The 25,081-nt window shown below is 38.8% G+C and overlaps 1 protein-coding gene across 2 annotated transcripts in view; it reads right to left on the reverse strand.

The window, feature by feature from the left end:
• fbxo21 (F-box protein 21) overlaps positions 1–24,720 on the reverse strand; it is a 34,330-nt gene extending 9,610 nt beyond the window's left edge. Inside the window, exons 1-11 of one of the 2 annotated variants that reach the window (XM_043715842.1) lie at positions 24,487–24,720; positions 20,169–20,304; positions 17,628–17,722; positions 17,366–17,487; positions 16,582–16,728; positions 15,854–15,987; positions 15,635–15,771; positions 12,163–12,339; positions 8,504–8,636; positions 5,167–5,357; positions 3,795–3,880 (exon numbers count right to left, since the gene is read on the reverse strand). In XM_043715842.1, coding sequence (XP_043571777.1) covers positions 3,877–3,880; positions 5,167–5,357; positions 8,504–8,636; positions 12,163–12,339; positions 15,635–15,771; positions 15,854–15,987; positions 16,582–16,728; positions 17,366–17,487; positions 17,628–17,722; positions 20,169–20,304; positions 24,487–24,674 — 1,464 coding nt within the window. In that variant the 5' untranslated portion in view covers positions 24,675–24,720 and the 3' untranslated portion in view covers positions 3,795–3,876. Of the gene's footprint in view, positions 1–3,794; positions 3,881–5,166; positions 5,358–8,503; positions 8,637–12,162; positions 12,340–15,634; positions 15,772–15,853; positions 15,988–16,581; positions 16,729–17,365; positions 17,488–17,627; positions 17,723–20,168; positions 20,305–24,486 lie in introns of those variants that run through there. The other variant, XM_043715841.1, reaches the window with a different exon arrangement.
• Positions 24,721–25,081: the final 361 nt, after the last annotated feature.

The raw sequence follows: 25,081 nt of genomic DNA on the forward strand, positions 1-25,081 counted from the left end.
AGGCTCCCAAGCACTGAGGATGTCACCTAGACAGGGGACAAAACGTTTGCAACAAAAACTTCCAGCTCGGCGAACAGAACCACAGCAACGAGCACCCGAGCTACAAATCTTCTCACAAACTTTGAACACCTATATTGCCGTTTCTTCAATGCCACTAGGTAACAATCCTGAAAATCCCCCTCCCAGCAGCACACAAATGTACCTAACCCTTAGAATGCACTAATTAAGGAAGTACATTTCAAGGACTAAGGATGGGTAATTAATTGTGATCGAGTCAACCATAGCCACGTTAGGTGGGTTAAATTTTTTTTAAAAATCAAATACTGAAGTGCTGTGCTGAGACTGGTCCTTCTTTATCTTAAAAAAAAATCTGTGGCCCTCCCACTCTAGTTTCTCCCACAAGAGGAAACATCCTTTCACATTCCACTCTGTCAAGTCTTCTCAGGATCTGCTCTGAGAGGGGTGACCAGACCAGAAATATTAACACTGATTTCTCTTCACAGATGCTGCCAGATCTCATAGAGTCATAGAGATGTACAGCACAGAAGCAGACCCTTCGGTCCAACCTGTCCATGCCGACCAGATATCGCAACCCAATCCAGTCCCACCTGCCAGCACCTGGCCCATATCCCTCCAAATCCTTCCTATTCATATACCCATCCAAGTGCCTCTTAAATGTTGCAATTGTACCAGCCTCCACCACTTCCTCTGGCAGCTCATTCCATACACGCACCACCCTCTATATGAAAACGTTGGCCCTTAGGTCTCCTTTATATCTTTCCCCTCTCACCCTAAACGCATGCCCTCTAGTTCTGGACTCCCCGACCCCAGGGAAAAGACTTTGACTATTTACCCTATTCATGCCCCTCATAATTTTGTAAACCTCTATAAAGTCACCCCTCAGCCTCCGACGCTCCAGGGAAAACAGCCCCAGCCTGTTCAGCCTCTCCCTATAGCTCAAATCCTCCAACCCTGGCAACATCCTTGTAAAGATCCAAAGTTGTGCAGGCCAGGTGAACTGGTGATGCTAAATTGCCCCGAAGTGTTAGGTCAATTAGTCAGAGGGAAATCGGTCTGGGTGGGTTACTCATCGGAGGGTCAGTGTGGACTGGTTGGGCCGAAGGGTCTGTTTCCACACTGTAGGGAATCTACTCTAATCTAATTTAAACCTTTTCTGAACTCTTTCAAGTTTCACAACATCTTTCTGATAGGAAGGAGACCAGAATTGCACGCAATATTCCAACAGTGGCCTACCAATGTCCTGTACAGTCGCAACATAAACTCCCTGTATTCAATACTCTGACCAATAAAGGAAAGCATACCAAATGCCTTCTTCACTATCCTATCTACCTGCAACTCCACTTTCAATGAGCAATGAACCTGCATTCCAAGGTGTCTTTGTTCAGCAACACTCCCTAGGACCTTACCATTAAGTGTCTAAGTCCTGCTAAGATTTGCTTTCCCAAAATACAGCACTTCACATTTATCTGAATTAAACTCCATCTGCCACTTCTCAGCCCATTGGCCCATCTGGTCAAAATCCTGTTGTAATCTGAGGTAACCGTCTTCGCTGGCCACTACACCTCCTAATTTTGGTGTCATCTGCAATCTACTAACTGTACCTCTTATGCTCGATTCCAAATCATTTATGTAAATGACAAAAAGTAGAGGGCCCAGCACAGATCCTTGTGGACTCCATTGGGGACAGGCCTCCAGTCTGAAAAACAACCCTCCACCACCACCCTCTGTCTTCTACTTTTGAGCCAGTTCTGTATCCAAATGGCTAGTTCTCCCTGTATTCCATGAGATCTAACCTTGCTAATCAGTCTCCCATGGGGAACTTTGTCGAACACTTTACTGAAATCCATATAGATCACATCTACTGCTCTGCCCTCATCAGTCTTCTTTTCTACTTCTTCAAAAAAGTCAATCAAGTTTGTGAGACATGATTTCCCACGCACAAAGTCATGTTGACTATCCGTAATCAGTCCTTGCCTTTCCAAATACATGTACATCCTGTCCCTCAGGATTCCCTCCAACAACTTGCCCTCCACCGTGGTCAGGCTCACTGGTCTATAGTTCCCTGGCTTATCCTTACCACACTTCTTAAACGTTGGCACCACTTTAGCCAACCTCTAGTCTCCGGCACCTCACCTGTGACTATCGCTGATACAAATATCTCAGCAGGAGGCCCAGGAATCACCCTTCTAGCTTCCCACAGAGTTCTCGGGTACACCTGATCTGGTCCTGAGGATTTATTCACCTTTATGCATTTCAAGACATCCAGCACTTCCTCCTCTATAATATGGACATTTTGCAAGGTGTCACCATCTATTTCAAATAGCATTTATAGCAGATATAATCTGAGGTAACCCTTAAACACTTTTTAAACCCCCACATCTGACAAGAAGTACATATCACTCTACTAAAGGCCATTTTTGCTCCTTCACAATCTACAGACCAGAAAGTAACACCGTCTTATTCCTCTACAAACACTGCCCCACGTTAAATGAATAGTTATGGCTTATATTTTAAGTTTAATCAAGAGACATATCTCCAAAAACATATAATCAAGAAAGAACCCACTCTACTCAGTACTGCAGACTTTCTGTAAGCCACACTTAATACAATGACTAACTTAGCTGATTCTGTGCTGTGAACTTCGCCCAACAGTTCCTCCAAGATCAGTTGTGAATTTCACCATTTGTTAATTTTCCCACATGCACTCCGGTGTCCAGCAATACAAGAATTCAAACAGCAAAGGCAGTATCTGTGCAGGTTCTCTCTCTCTCTCTCTCTCTCTCTCCCCTACACTGACTTCACCATGTACTTCCTTTGTCTGTTCTTCTCCCTTTTAAAATTGTTGTTTTGACTTTTTTTTCCAAACTGCTGAGCTTTTCCAGCTACTTTTGTTTTGGCTCTCCTCGGGATCATCTATGTTTTATTAAGATCACCTCTCATCTTTCTAAATTCCAATAGATACAGGTTTAACTTGTTCAACCTGTCTTCATAAGAAAAGGTGTCAATTAAGTGAGGCTTCCATTATCTTTTTCTAACACATTTACATTCTTTCTTAAATAAGACGAGCACAACTGTACACAGTCCTCCTGATGTGACCTCACCAACATTCTATATAACTGGAGGAACACATCCTGACTTTTATATTCCATTTCCTATGCATTAAACAACAATATTCTGTTTGCTTTCCTCATCACCTGTTCTCACTGCATACTTAGGCTTTGTGGCTCAGTTAACAGTACTCCTGTACCTCAGATATCAGAATTTATCTACATTTAAATAATATGCTGCTTTTCTATTCTTCCTGTCAAAGTAGGCAAGTTCACATTTTCCTACGTTATAAATTATTCCACTATACATTTTACATTATTCCATCAACCAAATTTCTGCCCACTCGCTCACTTTACCTCTAACCTTTTGCAAACTAGTTGAGTTTTCTTCAAAACTTCCTTTCCTGCCCATCTTGGAATCTTCAGCAAATCTAGGAACCACACACTTGATCCCTTCATCCAAGATATTGATATAGATTATAAATAGCAGGGGCCCTGACACTGATCCTTGTGGCACACCACTCATATCCTACCAGCGCAAACATTACCCCTCAGCATCCACCCTGTGCTTCCTATCAGCGAATCAATCCTTTACCATTCTTCAATAACGTCAAGACAAAATCTGTAGCATGACCTAACTGAGCTATCAAATGGATTGTTAATTATTTACTTTTGAAAAACACTTACTTTTGCAGCTGAAAAGAGGCTGTAACTGACACTGGGGGTGGGAGGTGAAGGGGGTGGGGGTTAGGAGGGCGGGGGGGGGAGAAGAGATTTTGACCAGCTCTTCCATGCCTTGTCCTCTCCTTCAGCTGGGATCATATGGGAGGGATAACAGAGGTTAAGAATAATAGAAGCACAAATAGTTGTGGTTCTACTGCATTTCCAGAATGATTAGCTTTAACTGTAATTTAACATAAAATACATCCTAGAGCTAAAGCAAAAAGAACATGTTATCACAACAGAAATAATAATTTAAATAATATAAATCACTAATAAACAAACTTTTATTTATATTATGAGAGATGATTTAAGAGTAAACTAGATAGCTTCCAGTGGTGTTAAAATACTTAGCTTACACTAGCAAAATACAATATTAAGATATTCTTTCATTGTTATAATGAGTCACAAATAGCATTTATTTTGCGTACAGCATGGAAAAATGTGAAAAAAGGGAAGCATCACCAGCATTAACAGCTCTTAATTTCATTAATATCCAAGTCAAAAAAGTCTACGCATTCTAGGTTGGCAACATATAAAAGTAAATCACCATAGTCCCGGAGGATCATAGGACTGCTAATTAGAGAGAGATGACTGCTGGTAGTTTAACCCAAATATCACTGCTCCTCAGAGGCAAGGTTAAGAAGGTGGGACCTTCATAGTAACCTCAGTCAGTGCAGGAATTGAATTCACAGTGTCGAACAGCAATTTCTAACATATAATTACAGCAATAATAATACTAATTGGAAACAGCTAATTTAAGCAACTAGTTGGAAAACCTACACCTCAAACTAATCTCAAACTCTTTGTCGCAAATAGATTTCTGTTTGACTGCATAACAATATTTCCAGTTATTCAGTAATACTTGAAACATTTCTAAGAATCTGATAAAGAACTGTAGAAACGTGAGAATAAAGCTCAAAGTACTGCAGATGCTAGAAATCTGAAATATCAGCAGAAAATGCTGGAAATACAGAGGAGTGTTTCCAGCACTTCCTTTTTTGCAGTTAATAAGGTAGTGCTATTTTTGGTGCATCCTGATATGGAGATGGGAAACAGCCTACAAAATTAAGTTAATTTATAACCATCAATCTAATCCTTTTACAATCTCATGCAAATCCAAAAGACAGAAAATCAAAATCAAGCTTCTGCAATTCTGAAATGGGATTACCATGTCGTAGAAATAAATCAGATTTTTTGCTTAGAAAACCGGGATGTTAGAATAAAGGAAAGTCTTGTCTCCGTAGGAGTTTTATCATTATAAGTAATTTGCTTCACTAAGATTGAGAAAGTGTCCTCTTAGGTTACATTAACAACCTCATGTTAATTGCATTTAAGGCTATCTGAAATGTAACAGGATGCGGTGAACCAAAATTACCTTTTGTGTTTCATAATAAGTCCCACTGAAAACTGTATTTTTCTGTGCTTTTCATCTGTATGGCGTTTTACTTGAACTTGGGTTGTTTGGGTTTTGCGTGCAATCTGCTCCAAGGTGAGCTGGACTAAGTGTCCCACCACACCATGCTGCAAGGGATCCACAGCCTGTATGTGTTGAAGAATGTCCAGCACCTATGAAAAAGAAAGCACTGGAACAGAATCAAATGATAAACACAAAAACCATGACAAAAATGTGAAACTTATAATGCTAAAAGATGGGCCACTGCAGATAACAAAACTTAATTGGAAAATTCAAATAACTTATGGGAAAATATAATCTAAAATCATTGACAAATTTCAAACAACAGATGTTTTATATGCATCAGCTTAAAACAAAGACAGTCTGTCACAAAGCTCATCCATCTAGAATTTCAACCAAAACAGAGATTACTGGAGAAGCTCAACAGCAGGTCTTAACCCTATTGCAGAAGGTAGTCACTGAACTTGAAACATTAACTCTACTTTCTTTTCACAGATGTTGCCAGACATACTGTGTTTCTCCAGCAATTTCAGTTTTTATTTCAGATCTTCAGCATCTGAAGTTTTTTGTTTTATCTATCTAGAACTTCCTCTAATTCAGGATCACTGACTCTAATCTTGTAGCATGCTTCCTTTCTGCCCCATAATCTCAAGTCTCTTTCAAAAGATCAGTGCACAAAGCTCAGGATGCTTTGTGAAAGAAATGACTTCTAAGTAATGGGGAGTTCTTTACCAACATTCACAGAAGCTGAACAAGAGCTCCCTCTCTGGGACTGAATGAGAATTTATATATCTAACCTACATAAGGCAGTTTCTTTGGCTTTGTGAATATTGGGTTTTAAAAAATCCCGATTCACCAAAAGCATTTTCTTTTCCCAATCTTACTGCTGTCTCATGACAGCACGCACTGATCTCACTACCAAAGCAAAGCAAGGCAAGCAGCAAATGCCAATGCTGTGTCTTTAGCAGAGTCAGAGAGAGAAGCAGCAAATTATTTTCTTTTCCTTGCTTTTTGATGGTGGACCGTTTCTTTGGAGAGCTTTAGCTTTGCGCAACAATAATAGATGGCTGTTCCATGTCTCTCTGCCTCTGTACAATGACGGGCCTTGGAATCCCAGTTATTAGTGAGTCTTCCTATGAAAATCATGATTCAGTCAGAAAACTGCAGATTTAATCTCACACATAATGTAAGATTTTTTTTTCTTTCCAAGACATTTATAATCCCTTCCAAGATTTGACTTTGGAAGCTACAAACTATAATCACATTTTCCCTCTTTTATTCAGTGACGATACAAACGTGCTAGCAAGTAAAACTTAGAAACAGTTTATTGTTGAAATTACACTTGCTCCAAGTGAAAGTATTGAAATTAAATGGGAATTTAGACTGGAAAACTGTTCTGTGAACAGAGTTGAACACCTGTGTATATGTGCACATGTTAAGAGGTGCTCTTAGAATTTTTGCAGTTGATTTGGTGCTCATGATCTCAGTTAGTTCTTCAAGGTTGTTGAGAAAATGCATTTTGGAAAAAATAGGACCACCTACAGAAGAGAAATATGATGTCAGACCCCAAAGGTGACCAAAATTTACACATTGCACTACTTCTGGTTCACTAATTCATTATTTGTAAAAATATTTTATTTTTCTTTATTGAATGGCTTTAATGTACCTTTAAGTATTTTTAGTATCAAACAGCACGAAAGACCATTCAATTCATCATGGTTCTGGTTAGCACTCTGAAAAATCCATTAATTAATTCAACTCTCTTGCGCTTTCTCAAAAAGCTCTATACATTTTTCCTTTTAAGTACATGTTCTGTGCCTTACTAAATGTGAACTGATGTCCATAAAATTAAAGTACAAATAGTGTTGTGAACAGATTTCAACATTTAAAAATATGTAGATTCCATGAAACGATCAATAATGTTTGCACTTCACAGAGGTACTAAAACACGTGTACTTCAGCAGCATTGACAAAATACTCCTTTCTATCTTACAATCACGATCGTAATCAGCCTTCAATTTTCCACTTAAATTCACAGAAACTCAGAAGACAACCCAAAAGGGAAAAGCTTCTTTTCTTCAAAGAAAGTTTTATTTTATTGCTTCCTTTTTTAATGCTTTCACTCCCATGCCCTCTCTTAATTTCTCTGAGTTAAGCTATAGATGTGTTGACATGTTATTGAACCACAGAGTGTATCACATTAGTCTCATCTGATATTTTCACACAAGCATCATCGAGATGATGTCACGCATTGTCGTCGAAAGCAAAGCCATGACTAACTTTTCCCTTCCTAGTCACAGGAGTTGAGTCCAACAGTAATGCCCCAAACACTGTCCCAGCTGAGGTGCTGTGATTGATCTGAGAACATCCCTGTCTATAGATTAAATTACTTACATAGAATCCTCTCTACTCTATTTGACGTTGCATAAACTTGCTTTCAAACAAAAAAATTATGTTGGAGGGAATATATTTTATGAAACTATATATTTCATTCACACTTTATATGTCTGATTAGTGCACTTGACATCTCTCTTGTATTCCATGGAGTCAGTTAACATGCAGTACCGAGGAGATGTGGAACACACCGTGTTGTTTCTGACCATGGGAAAGAACCAATTCATTCAACATCTCTGCCCAAATGTTCATTTACAGCAGAAATTCAGCATATGAGAAAATCATATCTTCCAGGCCTGGTGGGATTTTGACTTTCACAAGGTACCTCATTCCTGTCGGATCTTTAACTCAGGGAGCCAGATGGTGAAGAATTGAAATGGAGCCTAATGTTTACACACTTAAGCTTTTTTGACAATACAGTATGCACCTCCATACTGAACAATCACGGTTTCAATCTACTACATTTAAAGGAGCAAAAATGAATGATATTTAATGTCCACCACCTGAACACAATTAAACACTTAATTAAAATACAATTAACAGTATTCTTCATGTTAATTACCAAACAGCATTTCTCCACAGTTGTATTAATTTTGTCTCGACTGTGAAGAATAATTTGCATTCAATGACTGAAAGCAGATTGACATTCATTATAAATTGTGTTTATAGCTTGCCATATCTGACCAGGAACACATCAACAAGGAGGAGGATGTCCAGTTCAATTTCCATTTCTATTAACATTTACAATTTCCAGACTCTTAATGGCGGAAAGCACAAGGCTATTGTGTTTTTTTCTCCTAATTATGCTGCATGACCACTCCCTGAAGAACATGCATTCTTCAAGTCCATGGTAAACAAGCAGTAAGTTTAACTAGTCACAGAAAGTCCAAGTTTCACAAATTACCTTTTCTGGATTGATTCCTAAATGAAAGTAAAGTCTAGCCTGAAGCATCAGGTATCGAACATCATCAGGAGACAAGGTGAGATACAAATCAAGAGCATTTCGTAGTAATTGGTAAGATTGATCACTTCCCTCTCTGTAAACAACAATAAAATTATTTTAGGGCAATGTGTAAGTGAACATTTGCAGGCAAGAGTTTTTTCAAAGTTTTACAACCAAGTGTTCCACCTTGTAATGCAGTTATTAACCCTAGATAGTAACAGCTTAGAAGTTGCATTTGTATGAGGCTTTTCAGATGTGCAGATGTCCCAAGCACATCATAGGCAGTTACCTACATCCTGAAATACAGTTACTGTTACAGTGCTGGCAAACATGGCAGCTAAAGTGCACACAGCAGACAAATGCTCACACAATCTGTTTTGGCAACGTTGGGTGAGGGAGAAATGCTGGTCACAATACCCAAAGAACTTGTTGGTCTTATTCAAACATTGCCATGGGATCTTCTGTTTTCACTTACTCAGGAAAATGGGGCTTTAGTATAATGCTTCATTTAACAGACTTTATGAGACTGATGGCTGCAAAATATCTGCAAATGGTCTTTGGTCCTCTAACACTAAGTGACTTTCCAGCCTCCTCATTGACAACTTGACTTCAACTCAGACCTATCATTTTCAAAGATCAAAATGGGAGAAGGCTTCACACAAAATACTGCATGATTTTCAAAACAGCCAACATATGTTTGTTATCAGCCGTGCTGGCAATGAAATCCCCGTGATTCCAACAAAAGTGCTTAATCACACTGGGACTGCTATAGAGTAATAGAATATGCATATTTCAATTAGGAGCAGGAGTAGGACACGCGGTGCCTAAAGCCTGCCACACCATTCAATACCATCACAGTTGATATGATTACTCCACATTCCTCAACCACCCCAACAAATTGGTCACTACCTTGCTTATAATTTCTATTATTGTCTTAAAAATATTCAAAGAATCATTTTCCACCATCTTTTGAAGGGGGTTTCAAACTCTACAACCTTCTATGAGAAATAATTTCTCTTCATCTCTGCTTTAAATAGGTAACCCCTCATTTTGAACAGTGACTCCTAATTCTAGATTCTACCATAAGATGAAACATCCCCTCTACATATACCATAGTCAAGACTCCTAAGGATCTTATATTATTCAATTAAGTCACATCTTACTCTTCAAAACTCCAGCAGATATAAGCTTAACATGTTCAACCTTTCCTCATAACACAACTTCACCATTTCATACATTAGTCTAGTCAACCACCTCTGAATTGCCTCCAAAACACTGACATCTTTCCAGAATAAGGAGACCAATAGTACACACTTCAGGTCATTTTGCTATAATGTGCATTTTGTTAATGCGAATTGGCTATAATGTGATTGATGAATTGTGGACACTGGATAACGCAAACATGCTGCTGAACAGGTTCAGTGATTTTCAATATCAGTCTTCTGTCGTACGATTGTCTATAGAGGTTGCAGAAGAACTCAACTGTCGTGTTATAGCAGGACAGCCAGTATTCCAAATGTGGTCTCACCCATGCTCTGTATAACTGAAGCATAACATCTCTACATTTGCATTCACTTCTCCTCAAAACAAACAATAAAATTCTATTTGCTTTCCTAATTACTTGATACACTTAGATAATCTTTGCAATGGATGTACGGGGACACAAAATTCTTCTGCGTGAGTACTGCAAACTCTCACCACTTAAATAATATGCTCCTCTTTCATTCTCTGCCATTGGACAATTTCACATTTTCCCTATAATCTACTCCATTTGCCAAATGTTTTCCCACACAAACTATATTCTTTTGTACCCTTCTGTTTTCAAAATGTACTTCCCTATTTCTGTGTCATCAGCTAAATTAGCAATTATACCTTCAATCCCTTCATTGAAGTAATTTACATAAATCGTAAAATGTTGAGGCTCCAGCATTGATCGCTGTGGCATGCCACTTGTGATTTTGATATTTTCTAGATGGTAAGATGTAACATGACACCAAGTTATAGTCCAACAGATTTATGTGAATTCACAAGCTTTCCTAGAGCTACTCCTTTGTCAGGTGACTTCACTTGAAGAAGCAGCACTCCAAAAGCTTGTGATTTCAAATAAACCTGTTGAACTATAAACTAGTGTTGTGTTATCTCTGACTTTATCCACCCTAGGCCAACACCAGTACCTCCACGTCACATCTAGAAAATGACACATTTTGCTTACTTGGTTGTCTATTAATCGACAATCTTCTATCCATGCAAACTGTTACACCCTATACGATGAGCTTTTATTTTCTGCTTTAACCTTTGATAAGACACCTTATCAAATGTCTTCTTGAAATCAGAGTACATCCACTTGATCCACAGCATGTTACTTCTTCAAAAAACTGTAATAAATTGGTTCAACATAGGAACAGCAGAAGGCCTATCAGCCCATCAGACCTGTTTTACCATTCAATTGGCTAGTAAGCCACTTACCCATAATATTGTCATATCCTTTAACATCATTAGTCTCCAGAAGTCTGTTAATTTTTGTCTTTAATATGCTCAATGATTGAACTTCTACAACAGTCTCGGGTAGAGAATTCCAAAGAATCGGCACCCTGAATTAAGAAATTCTTCCTCATCTCGGTCTTGAATGGCTTACTCTTTATCCTAAGACTAACTTCCCTGGTTTTAGACTCAAAAACCAAGAAAAACATCTACTCTAACTTCATTCTGTCATACTGTGTAAGTAGTTTGTAAATTTCAACGAGGTCATTTTTCAAAAATTTATTTTTTTGAAACTTTAGGGAACACAAATCTAGTTTCCTTAATCTTTCATGAAACAATCCACAACCTGGGAATTAATCTGGCAAATTTTCATTATACTCCCTCTAAAGCAAGTATAGGCTTAAAAAAAAGAACCAAAGCTCTTTAAGTTATAGCAAGACATCCCCTTAAGATGAAGGCCAATGTATCATTTACCTTCCTAATTGCTTACTACATCTGCATATTAATTATAATGACTTAGGAACATGGAACTACAAACAATGATTACAGAAGAAAATTATTGCTAAAGAAATTCGATATAATACTCCCTGTAGTGATCATAGTATGGTTTCACAAGGTGTAAGGAGACTGAAGTAGTTTCAACTCCAACGGACTGACTAAATTTCTCTGAAGGCCAACATGTTCAACATTTCCCCAATTGTTTAAGAAGCTCATTTTGGAGTCTAATGTCATAACTTACAAATTGTCAAATCTTTAAGTACACTGCATATTTGGCTGTTCAAGCCAATTATAAAAGATCATAGTTTTTACCTTATTTTATCTTTGGATGCCATGTCTGTTTGTTTCGACCATATAATTTTCTATCCAATAAGTCTGCACAACAAATACCTCAACAGTCAGAATGGGAAGTCCTCCTTTTCAAACACTACTCACTGGTATTATTAGCCATGACAAATGAGGAACACAGCATAAATACAGCACCCAATTTCCTTACTGCGTGGTCTCCAGTATGGATACCCTTAAGTGTTTCATTTCAAATGAGGAACACAGCAAATACAGCTTTGAATGACTAGCACTCAATTATATGGAACCACTGCTCCAAAATCAATACAAGCTCAGTGTAGGGGTATACATCTTACCTCTTCCCTAAATGAAACAGGTTTGTTACCATGCGGAACAACACATCCTTAGGGGTCACCGAATTGTAAAACTTAGATGTTACTTGCTGACCAATCAGATGCGCGCATTCCTTTGCAGTATGTGGTTTTCCATTGTTAAAGGCGTCAACGTAGACATAATCTAAAATATCAGTACTCCTAGGAAGCAAAAGGTAGAATAAAATATTTAATTACAAACAACATAATACAGAAAGCAGTAGATTTCATGCAACTGAAAACAGCTAATAATGAAAAGAAATTAATCAAATATAGAAAAGCCAAAAATAACTGTCTAATTTTTTGAAGGAACCCTTATCTATTACACAACCTATAAAATAAATACACTTGGAAAGGTTTTCTTAAGAACCTGCATTACAAAAGTTAATACTGCAAAGCATGCCTGGCCATTCTGAGAAAGACATTCACTCCACAAATTTAAAAAGGTGCAAGTTGTTGAAATTTCCCATGTTTGTCAACAAAAAGCCAATCTATCATGATTTCTTTTGATTTAAGGGTAAAATCGTCCTTCAGAGTATTTATAAGGAAGCTCTGCATTATAAAGTACGTTATGAAATCAAATACATCCACAAATCAAATGAGCGATTTGTGTCACATAATTTCTTACCATTCATTTCGGTTTAGAAACCAGCAAACTTTCTCGATTTATGAAGTGATCGTTACAAATTATGGTGGTGAAGTTTCACATTGCACACCGCTTCCAGAAAAGTTTTCAGAAATAATAAATGATAACAGAAGTAACCATTCAGCTCTTTAAGCCCACCCTGCCATTCAACGAGATCATGGCTGATCTTCCAGTTCAACATCACTTGTAGCACTATCCCCATATCCTCTGACCCTTTAAATATGGAGAAATGTATCAACCGCAATCTTTAACATATTCAATGACTGAGCACCCAAAGCCCTGTGTGATACTTGGAATTCCAAAGAGTCACTACCCACGAAGTGAAGAATTGCCTTCTCATCTCAGTCCTAAATGGCATGTCCCCAAAATCTAGACTCCCTTCCACAGACAGGGGAAGCATCCTACCTGCATCTAACCTGTCAATTCCTGTAAAAAGTTTCTATGTTTCAATCAAATCAAATCTCATTCTTCTAAACTCTAGAAAGGTCTACTCTCCTGAGTTTCTCCCCATCGGACAACCTTGCCATACTAGGAAACAGTCTGGTGAACCTTTGTTGCATGGCCTCCATGGAAAATATTTCTTTGGTAAGGTGTCCAAAGCAGCACAAAATCCTTCAAGTGTGATCTCACCAAGGTGCACTAAGACATCTTTACTACTTTACTCAAATCCACTGTATTAAAGACCTATATCTGCCTCAATTGGCTATGCTAAATTGTGGATGTAAGTTTGCTCTCTGAGCTGGAAGGCTTGTTTTCAGACGTTTCGTCACTACATGCAGTAACATCATCAGTGAGCCTTCAGTGAAGCACTAGTGGTATGTCTCGCTTTCTATTTGTGTTTAGGTTATTTTGGGTGGGTGATGTCATTTCCGGTTCTTTTTCTCAGGGGATGGTAGATGGGGTTCAAATCGATGTGTTTATTGATTGAGTTCCAGTTGGAATGCCATGATTCAAGGAATTCTTGTGCATCTCATGAACTTCAAACCTGCATTAACAGGAAAATAACACACATGGACCAAATACTTAATTACGGAAGCAATCATCCCAACACCCACAAACAAAGCTATATTAGGACATTATTTCAACGAGCCACCACACACTGCAACACCGAGGAACTAAGAGCAAAACAGAAATACTTGTACAACATATTCAAGACTCAATAAACACAGTTTGCTGATTCCTCAGCAACAAATCCAAACAAGCAGACACAACGCGCCCAGATATCCTAGCCACTTTACCCTACATCAAAGACATCTCTGAAATGACCTCCAAACTAATCAGACCTCTTGATATCATTGTAGCCCACAAACCTACCAACCTACTTAAGCAGCGGCTAATGAACTTAAAAGAACCTATACAAACAAGCAAAACAAATGGCATTTATAAAATACCTTGCAAAGACTATAACAAACACTACATCAGACAAACAGACAGAAAACTAGCCACCAGGATACATGAACATCAACGAGCCACAAAAAGACATTACCTACTATCACTAGTATCCTTACATATAGATGGAGGAGGACACCACTTCGACTGGGACAACACATCCATCCTAAGACAAGCCAAACAGAGACACACGCGAGAATTCCTTGAAGCATGGCATTCCAAACAGAACTTTATCAATACACACATCCTCTGAGAAAAAGAACCAGAAATAACATCACTCACCCAAAGAAATGTAAACACATAAATAGAAAGAGGGACGTACCACCAGCGCTTCACCGGAGGCTCAGTGATGATGTTACCTAGTATGGTGACGAAACATCTGAAAACAAACCCTCTAGCTCAGTGAGCAAGCTTACATCCAGAACCTCAATCTGAGCTATTAATCCTTTCAAAAATTACTAATGCTAAATTGCCCAGAATGTACAGAGATATGTGGGTTAGGTGCATTAGTCAGGGGTACAGCGGTAGGGGAATGGGTCTGGGTGTGTTACTCTTCGGAGGGTCGGTGTGGCCTGTTTCCACAGTGTACGGATTCTATGAAAAAAAATTTCATCGATCAAATATGTGCCCATTCACTTCAGCCTCTCCAGTTTTCCTTTACATCCTCACTACAACTCATGCAACCATCCAGTTTTGCATCATCCACAATCTTGAAACTATTACACTGAACACCCACATCCACATCATTGATACAGATGCAGATAGCTGAAGTCCAAGCATTGAACCTTGTGGTCGCCCATAGGTCATATCCTGCTAACCTTAATATGACCCATTTATTCTGACTGTTTTCTGTCTGTTCGCCAGTTCTTCATCCATGCCAGTAAATTTCTCCCATGTGTTTTAATATTGTTGACTAAACTCTTGTGTGGAAAATTACCAAAGTGCTTCTAAAATGAAATAATCCATATTCACTAGCTCCCCCAACTCTGTTCTATTTATTACATCCTCAGAAAACTCTTAACTGGTTTGTTAAAAATTATTTTACTTTCATAAATCTATCATACCACACAAGTCACTTATCACATTCATAACAACACAAAAAAAATTAGCAAGCATCTTCAATAAAGGGAAAACATCCAACAGTCTTCACTGAAGTATAATCTTCCAAACAGATGCAGAGCTAAAGCAGGAGATATTTGAAGGAGTAACCAAAAGCATGGCTGAAAGGTGGCTTTTGAAGAAGCTTGTAAAGGGAGAGAATGAGAAATAGAGTTTTACGGAGCATGGTTTAAATGGTTAAAGATATGACCAACAACAAATGCTTAATAGTGCACAAGAAGTAAAAATGGGAAGAGTACAGTTCTACCTCATTAAACAACTTTATTGCTTTTCATTTTCAGGAAGATATGTGGACAGTATTACCCTTCAGGTTTTTGGCACCACCTTAACAGAAAGTGACTTGGAAAGCTGACCGGCTCCAGTCGAACACCCAGATTCTTGCCTATTGTTGAATATATCACACAGAGAGTGATAGGAATTCCTTTCTTTTGGCTAAGCACCTGAATGCAAACAACATAAAAATAATCATTTTTATATTTGCACTTCATAACTAAGCAGAGCACTATCTTAAAATTTACATACCTGATGAATATAGGAATTCATGGGGTTGTAATAGTCTTCTTCATTTCCTTTAAATTTGAGCTGCTTGTATAATACACGGTTCATAGCATCCAGAACCTGTTGTTGTGTTTCCAGATCATCAATAAACACGTCATCTGAAATACGAATTGTGTTAAAAGTATACAGAATAAACACATTTTATATTATTAAAATTATATTTCAAACACACATTTTCTCAAAAGGAGAAAGCTATCCAAGTATTGCCAATTTCACAAAGAAAAACCTACATTTCAGAATATAGATTGATACTCTTCTCACCAGACAACGCACCCCCCCTCCAAAAATGACAAAAATATAAACATCTGAATGACTTTCAATTTAAATTTTGCTCCCTATTAAGTTGCTCTATAAGACATAAACATGAAGCATCTAAAGCTAATAGTATGCTTTCTCAGGGACTCATGCCCAAGAAACAGTTTTTGTTAATGTTAAAGTTGGGCCCTCTGTTTCAACAGAACCACTTTGGGAAATCACAAGTTCAAATATCAATCAAAATTAGAATTAAAAGTTGGGTCTGCAATTGTAAATTAGTAGACTTTTGTACTACTGGCACTGAATTTCACTATATTCTTGAAGACTATATTTGGACCCAAAGCAGCCAAACAAATAAGATTTCTTATTGCAATACATTATTTAAAACACAATGCTGATCCATTGGAGAATCAAGCTGCATGGATAAAATTATTTACCTCTTCCTGCAGTGATACTTGGATGAGAAGAGTGCGTTACATGCAACACTTTTTTCACCTCATCTGTAATGGAGTTCAGCTGTAATAGGATATTCTCTAGGGAGTTGTCTGCTAAGGGGTTGCAGTATTGGTCTATCAGCACCACGCCTGGCAAGAAAAGTAAATCAAACTTCATATTTGCAACCCTAATTACATATTCTACATTATACAGGACTGTTTCTTAGTAAGTTCAGAATCCCAACCAAATTCTAGGGGTAAATAGAACCATAGGATCCTACAGCATGGAAGCAGGCCAATCCACCCATCAAATCCACACCAACCCTCTGAATTCGACAGGGCAGAGTTCTGACACATTAAGTTCCATGTGTAACACATTGGGAGATTCTCATCCGTGATTTCCACGTGGCAATTTCTCCAAACTTATTCAAGTGAAAGAATAACACAGGAAAGAAGCGGAGTAATCTCTGGTTCATCTTGAGCCATCCTAAGGATGGCAAGCGTGGCACTGAGTGAGAATCTAAAACAAGTTTCCCACTTGAATCTTCTTTATTAAAAATATATTTAAAAAAGGGTAACAGGTACATTCACATGAAAATCATCAATCTTTTTCTACTAGCTGCACATCTTAATAATCTCCATCAGTTTGCCTAGTGGTTAAGGAAGTAAAAGTATAAAGCTATACTTTCTACTGAGAATACTGTTACCTGAAAAGATACATTGTTACTTATACCACCTCATTAGTTATATGCATTTTTAAAAAGAAATACATAAATAATTCCCTTACCTTCTATTAAAGTTTGGCGTTGTGATGGAGTTAAGAGAAACATCTTCAACTTTTCCATGATGTCCCGCTGACGAAGATAGCACAGGATTTTGCGAGAATAATACTTCCATGTCAGATACTTCCTGAAGCAAAAGAATCTCTCCAATTATCCAATATCTGCCTTACTATTTATTTTTCCAATTTAAAAGATTGTAATTAACTTTGAATTATTAAGTGACGCAATTTGTTCCTTCCTGATTTTTATAGCTACATAATTACTCACCTTCCATCCTTATTTAGAATTGACAACAATTCATCTTCAATAAAACAGAATGGACCACCTAGAGCCTCAATATCTTTAAAGCCATCAACAGGAACCTGCCGATAAATAGCTCTGTTACAACTAATGTCACATGAGTGCCATCTACTGGCAATTACATACTTTTGTAGTGTTTAATGTTTATGTGATCATAAAGGAAAAGTCATTAGTCAATTGATTCTGTTCAGTAATTGCAGGGGCACAATAACACAATATTATGATATAAAAGATTCAGTTATTGGCAACACAAGCAGGAAGAATGCACACAAGCATATTTAAATACTGGCAGTAATTTATATATAAAAACTTTTCTCTGTCTAAGGGGGGCACGGTGGCTCAGTGGTTAGCACTGCAGCCTCACAGCCCCAGGGTCCCAGGTTCGATTCCAGCCTCAGGTGACTGGCTGTATGGAGTTTGCACATTCTCCCTGTGTCTGCGTGGCATTTCTCTGGGTGCTCCGGTTTCCTCCCACAGTCTAAAGACGTGCAGGTCAGGTGAATTGACTATGCTAAATTGCCCATAGTGTTAGGTGCATTAGCCAAAGGGAAATGGGTCTGGGTGGCTTAGTCTTCAGAGGGTCGGTGTGGACTGGTTGGGCCGAAGGGCCTGTTTCCACACTGTAGGGAATCTAATCTAACCTAAAGTCACTTGATCTATTTGTACTTCAAGATGATCTCAACACGAGAAGGAGCATAAACATTAGATTATGCCCTAATGTAAATATATATGATTATCCTGATTCAGTTTTGTACACGTTTAGTAAGTCTCTGACTGTCGAGGAAATTACTTCGTCTGAGACTTGTTTCAAGAAGCTTTATTTCTCATGTATTCATGGAGAGGCTGCCACAGTCTTCACTGTCCCACAGCACTTTCCCGAGTCGAACAGTCAGCCTATATTTATACAATGACACAAACAACTTTGCTTGTTTTACTTAGATTACGTGCAGCACTCACGTAATGTTGAACACAATAAATCAAGATAGAAAAAGCAGAGGACAGCTACTCCCTTTGTTCCCAATGTTGCTCAAGGACAGAGAGACTAACGAACCTAAGATACACACTCTCTATATTTCATCGAACTATAATTACACAACCTCAGTCTTCATCTCCAGCAGTAGTTTTTCACTACAGCTGCGAGCCTGAGAGCCAGGTCACCTCTTACCTTGGTCAAGTATCCCATCATGCAGCAGTATATCAAGTTTTTATTATTTCCACACTGACAATCTAAACTTGGTCACACTTAACAGATACATTATGCAGCAGACAAGCGTCTTATAAAAGCAAATTAATGAAGGGTGGAAATTCTTTAGGCTTGTGAAAATGTTTCCTAATTACAGCAGAAAACTAACACAATGAAACTTGCAAAATTAAAATTATTGGGAGATACCAAAACAACAAGGAAGTGACTGATATCTGCCAAGATACTGATGACTGTCAAGATACTGATGAATATTTAAGAATTTCAGAGATTATACATAATTTGTGTAAAGTAGTTATCCCAGGGATTTAGAAATATTCAACATTAATTATGAAGAGAGAACTGTATTGAGAAAACATTTCCTAAAAGCTAAAAGCAACACTAAAAAACAAAATTGCAGAATCTGGATGCCTGAAATATAAACAGAAAATGCTTTTAGCACTCAGCAGGTTTGGTAGAGAAATAAAGTTTACATTTCAGAATAATGATCATTCATAGGTTCAACAGAATATCAGCGGCTTTGCCAGCTCGTGAAATGTATGAACAGTTGCAGCAACCATCAACTTTTAGTTATCTCAATAGCATTTTGATTATGGGAATTATACTATATTTGAGAATAATCTAATTTATTTCTAAGGAGATTGAGGGGAGGAGCAATAAAGCTGTACAAAATTTGGATAAGGTCGACAAAGAAAGGTTTTCCACGTTAGTTGATGACAAAGAACGAAAATAAGACAGAAGGTGTGAACAAGACATGTAGAAGAGAAAAAACGAAGAACAATTTTACACAGGAAAGAGTAATGATGTGGAACTTGATGCCCACAAAGAATCACAGAGACCCTACAATGTGGAAGCAGGCCAATCAGCCCATCAAGTCCACACCAACCCTTCAAACAGCATCCTACCCAGATGAAACTCCCACCCTATACCTGTAATCCTGCATTTCCCATGCCTAATCCATCTAGCCTGGACATCCTTGGACACAACAGGCAATTTAGCATGGACAATTCACCTAACCTGCACATCTTTGGACTGTGGAAGGAAACCAGAGCACCCAGAGAAAATCCATGCTGACACTGGAAGAGGAAATGTTCAAATTTTTCAAAAGGAAATTGATAGACAATTCAGAAAATTCACTGGCATGGCTACAGAATAGACAGGGGAATGGAATGAACTGGATTGCACCATGAACAGCAAGCATGAACTTGATGCAATAAATAGCCTCAGTACAAGCCTTAACAACTTAATAACTCTGTGTACAACAGTGTATCATTGGCAACATTTCCAATTATTATTACAATTCTAACCTCTTTTGTAAAGAATTGCTTTGAAAAGGTGTCCAGCATTGTTTGCACTTGTCTGCCAATAGAATGCCGTGTTCGGTATTCTTCCCACCAGTTATGACTTCCAGCAGTATTGTAGTATTTCAACAGTGTGGGCCATCTACAAATATAGAAACATAAAGACATTATTCAAATAATACAAAATTTACATTTAAAAGACAAATTCTCTGTTCAAACAGCCAAATATCATCTCACATCTGTCTCCAGAATCGATCATAGGCTTTTAGCCTCAAAGTTTGAAAGCCAGATCCCTTTAAATTGCAGAACTACAGACTTCTCAAAAGAAAGAACTGACACATCCTCCCAATACTGATAAGAAAGCACAACCAGCTTAGGAATCAGAGCTGATTGGCAACATTACCCTTTACACGCATACTGTAGCCTGGAGCTGTAGATCAAGAGTAGCTTTGTTTGTCATTGCTACTATATACAACAGATATAGGAAAAACAAGACAGCGTTCCTCCAGGATCAAGGTGCTACATGGACAACACAAATTACACGAGAGTACAGTCACACACAGGGCAGCATAAAGTGCATAACAGAAGTGCAAAACACGCAAGACAGCACAGTAATCCCTGACAAGAAATAGGCACAGTGGTGGACTAATTACAGTGTAATAATGAATGATCATTAATAAACCAGTTTTAGCAGCAATTCAAAAAGTCATGCAAAGAACTGCACATGGAGTAGAGTGTGATCATACAGTGTTAAGGCGCCTGATGGTTTGGTGGAAGAAACTGTTGCACAGTCTGGCCATGACAGACCGAATGCTCCCGTATCTTCTGCCAGATGGCAGGAGGGAGAAGAGTTATCACATTCTTTACATCACATGGCTGACCAGGAATCTCTCCCTCATGTAGTAAGAATTTACAAATTGATACAACTTCTTTGACTATGATAGGAACACAATTTACTTGTCCAATGAGCTCTAAATGGGACGTGAACTTGGAGTCTCTTGCTCAGAGGTGATGATGCTTCCTGCTGCGCAAGACCTTCCTTTTCTTAGATATGGATAGTAAAGCGGCACATTGTACTCCAGCTGTGTTGTGACCAAGGCTACGTGTAGAGATACTTCCTTATTCAATGGTGGGGGGGTTGGCAGCTGCAGGATAGGAAGTGTTTGGGTTCGGTGCCTGTATGTTCCTGTTCACCTAATGGCTGCCTACTTTCTATGGTTTTTCTTGTTTTGTTTCTTCATTTCTTCAAAGTTCACCTTTGATTGCAGTGGAGGAAGGTGGTTGAGAGGGCCTGCTGAAGTATTGGCAGCACGGTAGATCCTCTTGGTCCATTCCTCTTGGTCATAGTGGCCGCAACTTTATTGAAGGCTTCATCGTCAGCGGGTCTGGTCCATTTCTCGTGGCCATGGTGACAATGTAGCAGCTGTGGACTGAAGTGGTGACGGCTTGAGCGATGGCTTCAGCGTCGGTGACAGGGTGGGTCTGGCCTGACCCTTACTATGGCAGCGATGCAATGGCTTCAATGTCAGTTTCGGCAGTGGTACATGGTGGGCCCAGTCTGGAAATCGTTGCTTTGGCAGCCTCAATGTGGGCTTCGAAAGCAGTATCCCATAGCAACACCATAAACCCAGACTGCTCTGGAGAGAATAAAAGATTAACTTTGTCCTAACATCCTTTTATACTTTCTGTAATTAAAACGGCACCAAATTTTGGCAATTTATACACATCTCACTGTATTTTCATAGATAAAAGTAACAAAGCATTGAGTGTATGAGTTGGGATATCATGTTGTGGCTGTACAGGACATTGGTTAGGCCACTTTTGCAATACTCTGTGCAATTCTGGTCTCCCTCATATTGAAAGGATGATGTGAAACTTGAAAGTGTTCAGAAAAGATTTACAAGGATGTCTCTATGGTTGGTGGGTTTGAATTATAGGGGGATGCTGAATAGGCTGAGGCTATTTTTCCTAGAACGTTGGAGGCTGAGGGTTGATGGAGGTTTATAAAATCATTAGGAGCACAGATAGGGTAAATAGACAATGTCTTTTCCCCAGAGTGGATGGAGTCCAAAACGAGTGGGCATAGGTTTAAGGTGAGAGGGGAAAGATTTAAGAGCCTTAAGGGGCAACTTGTTCATGCAGAGGGTGGTGCATGCTTGAAATGAGCTGCCAGAGGAAGTGATGGAGGCTGGTACAATTACAACATTTAAAAGATATCCTGATGGGTATATGAATAGGAAGGGGTTTATAGGGATGTGGACCAAGAGCTGGCAAATGGGACTTGATTAATTTAGGATATCAGGTCAGCATGGACGAGTTGGACCGAAGGGCCTGTTTCCTTGCCACCATCCATTTGCCTTTGTAATTGCTTGCTGTACCTTTGAAAGATCATTAATTTGAAATCTTAACAGTTTTTCTCTCCCTACAGATGCAGTATGATTTGCTGATTATTTCCAGAATTTCCTTTTTTAAATACAGATTTCCCATATCACTGCCTTTGGATTAGATACATTTAGTTTTAAAGCTACTGGGCTAAGGGGTAATGTTTAGGAGCTAGAATACAAGTGTGAGTATCCAGAGAAAGCAATTGATATTTGATCACTTGCATCAGCACTTATAATATTTTATCCTTCTACTTCTCTGCTTTGACCTATTAACATTCCTGAAGGTCTGCCTATGCTTTCTGATAGCAGCTCTCGAATGTTCATAAATCAAACACCAACATCGGTAAATGAGTTCTGGATGCCACTCTTCAAAGATAAAGTGCAATAAGAACTATAACAATGCATGGCCAAAGGTTTGAAACATTACTTTTTTACCTTCAAGCCTTGAATCTAGACTCAGTCTCCCCTGTCCAACATCAGTGAAGTTCAAACAAAAAGAGTTAGAACTGCACGCTACTCTCCAGAATTAAACTATTAACAATCAGTCACTAACAACAGTAACTCAGTCATAAGGATCAGAAAGATAGACAGTGGTCAGTGTGAAACAGGAATGTACATTGCTCCAGTGAGCATATTTTTCTAGAGCTGGGATTTAGGCAATTGGACCAATAAAGCTGGGGCTTACAAAGTGAAACAAGATATGTTTTGACGAGAATAGGTACATTGAGGATTATGAACAAAAAAGTTCTATCATCCAGCAATAACATTATCTGCCGGTTTTCAGCTCACTTGGCAATGTTTTTATATTTACAGTGCCAATACAGAAGAAATGTTTAAAAGATAGGTTGTCCTCATGAATCTCATGCAGCTTGAAAGCCAAGGAAACTTTGCTCTTTAAGTTTTGGAATGGGAGATGGGGAGGGAGCAGAAAGGAGAAGTGAAGTTCACAGAGTGAGGCAAGAAAGGAAGCCTGAAGAATGGCAATCAAGAGATTGGTATTGAGACAAGTGAATGGGATGCCTTATGACTCTTCATTTCTACAGAACTGGGAGCAACAATGAAGGACTGTTTCCACCAAAATGGATGGGAAAATAAGGAACATATTGGTGGGCTCAAAGCATTGTCACCGAAAATACCAGGAAAGATAGCTAAAAAGAAAGATTTTAAACAGACTATTATGATGTTACAGAATGTTTTACTACATATGGTTACTCAAGCAGGGATGAGAACATGATTTAAAATGGAATTAGATCAGCGTCAGAAGGAAAAAACAAAGTGTTCTGTTGAAATGAGTTGCAGGAATCCCAACATCAAGTGTCAAATGGCCTCTTCCTGATCTGCAATTTCTATAATTCTAAGAAAACTCACTTTCAGTGAGACTGAGTCCTGGGAACAAGCAAGAAACCTGACAATTTTGGACTTTAGAATATGGACTTTTAGTAACAGTTTCAGTACATTAAAAGACAGGTTGGAAAGCCATGTATTACTTGCTCAGGAGGGTTGAAAATGGCCAAAAGTATCAAATATAAAGGACAGGACACAAATCTTGGCTGAGTTTGCACATTATTGTGGGTCAGGAACTGGTGTGTTTGTTTTAAAGTTACAGGCCGAGCAAGCTATAGTGTGGCTATCACTAGGTTTATAGGATTACTACAAAGAATTAGAATACTTGAGTCAAGATGGGGCCATAAGATCTTTTACATACATCCAAACTGTGCCTGTGTTTACACAGCCCCACTAGTCAAGCCTAGGACTTGAACTTGAAATTTTATCATTGAGACGAGACAGCTACAACTGACACCACATACACCAAAAACAAGTTGTTTATTTTGGCAAGATATCTTAAACTGGTCACTTTCAAAACATATATGAGTTGCCAGCAGTGATTTTGTGCAGGGTCAGAGGTACAGTAGCCTGCTCGGGGCCTGTTCTCTGCCTACCTCCGCCTGAACTGGTGTTTCCACACGGCGCTGCGGCCCTGACAAACCTCCTGCAGCTTCTTACAGGCCAGGCAGGCGCTCACCACGTCCACATGGCTCAACAACGGGCAGCAGAATATCTGCTCCAGTACCTCCTCTGGCAACTCAGTCAAACCTCCACTCTCGCCCGAAACTTCCAGCTCCGCCATCTTACTTGTTTACATCCGACGGCAGGTCCAAGCGACTTCCGCTTCCGGCCCCGCCTCCCGCGGGAAATTCAAATCCCTTTGGTTCTACCTGCAGGCTCTCACCCTGTCCCACAATGTGTCAGCGAGTGGAGCAGCATTTACTAGGACTGCACTGGTGTCACTGTGCCTCTGAGTGTTTCAGTGAGTGTCAGAACTTTAATCCTGATTGAATTTATATATTTTCCTATAATTGGCACAAATTAAATTACTCTATCAGAAAATATTGTGTGTCTCTCCAAATAAAACAGACATTTGGTTGTCTGTTTACTCCCCCTCACCACCCCATCTTCTGTTTAAATATTAACCTTTTCCGAGCTACCATCAATTGTGAAGAAGGGTCACTGGACCCTAGCCGTTAACTCTGACTT

This window comes from Chiloscyllium plagiosum, chromosome 25 (assembly GCF_004010195.1).
Source record: "Chiloscyllium plagiosum isolate BGI_BamShark_2017 chromosome 25, ASM401019v2, whole genome shotgun sequence".
NCBI lineage: Eukaryota > Metazoa > Chordata > Chondrichthyes > Orectolobiformes > Hemiscylliidae > Chiloscyllium > Chiloscyllium plagiosum.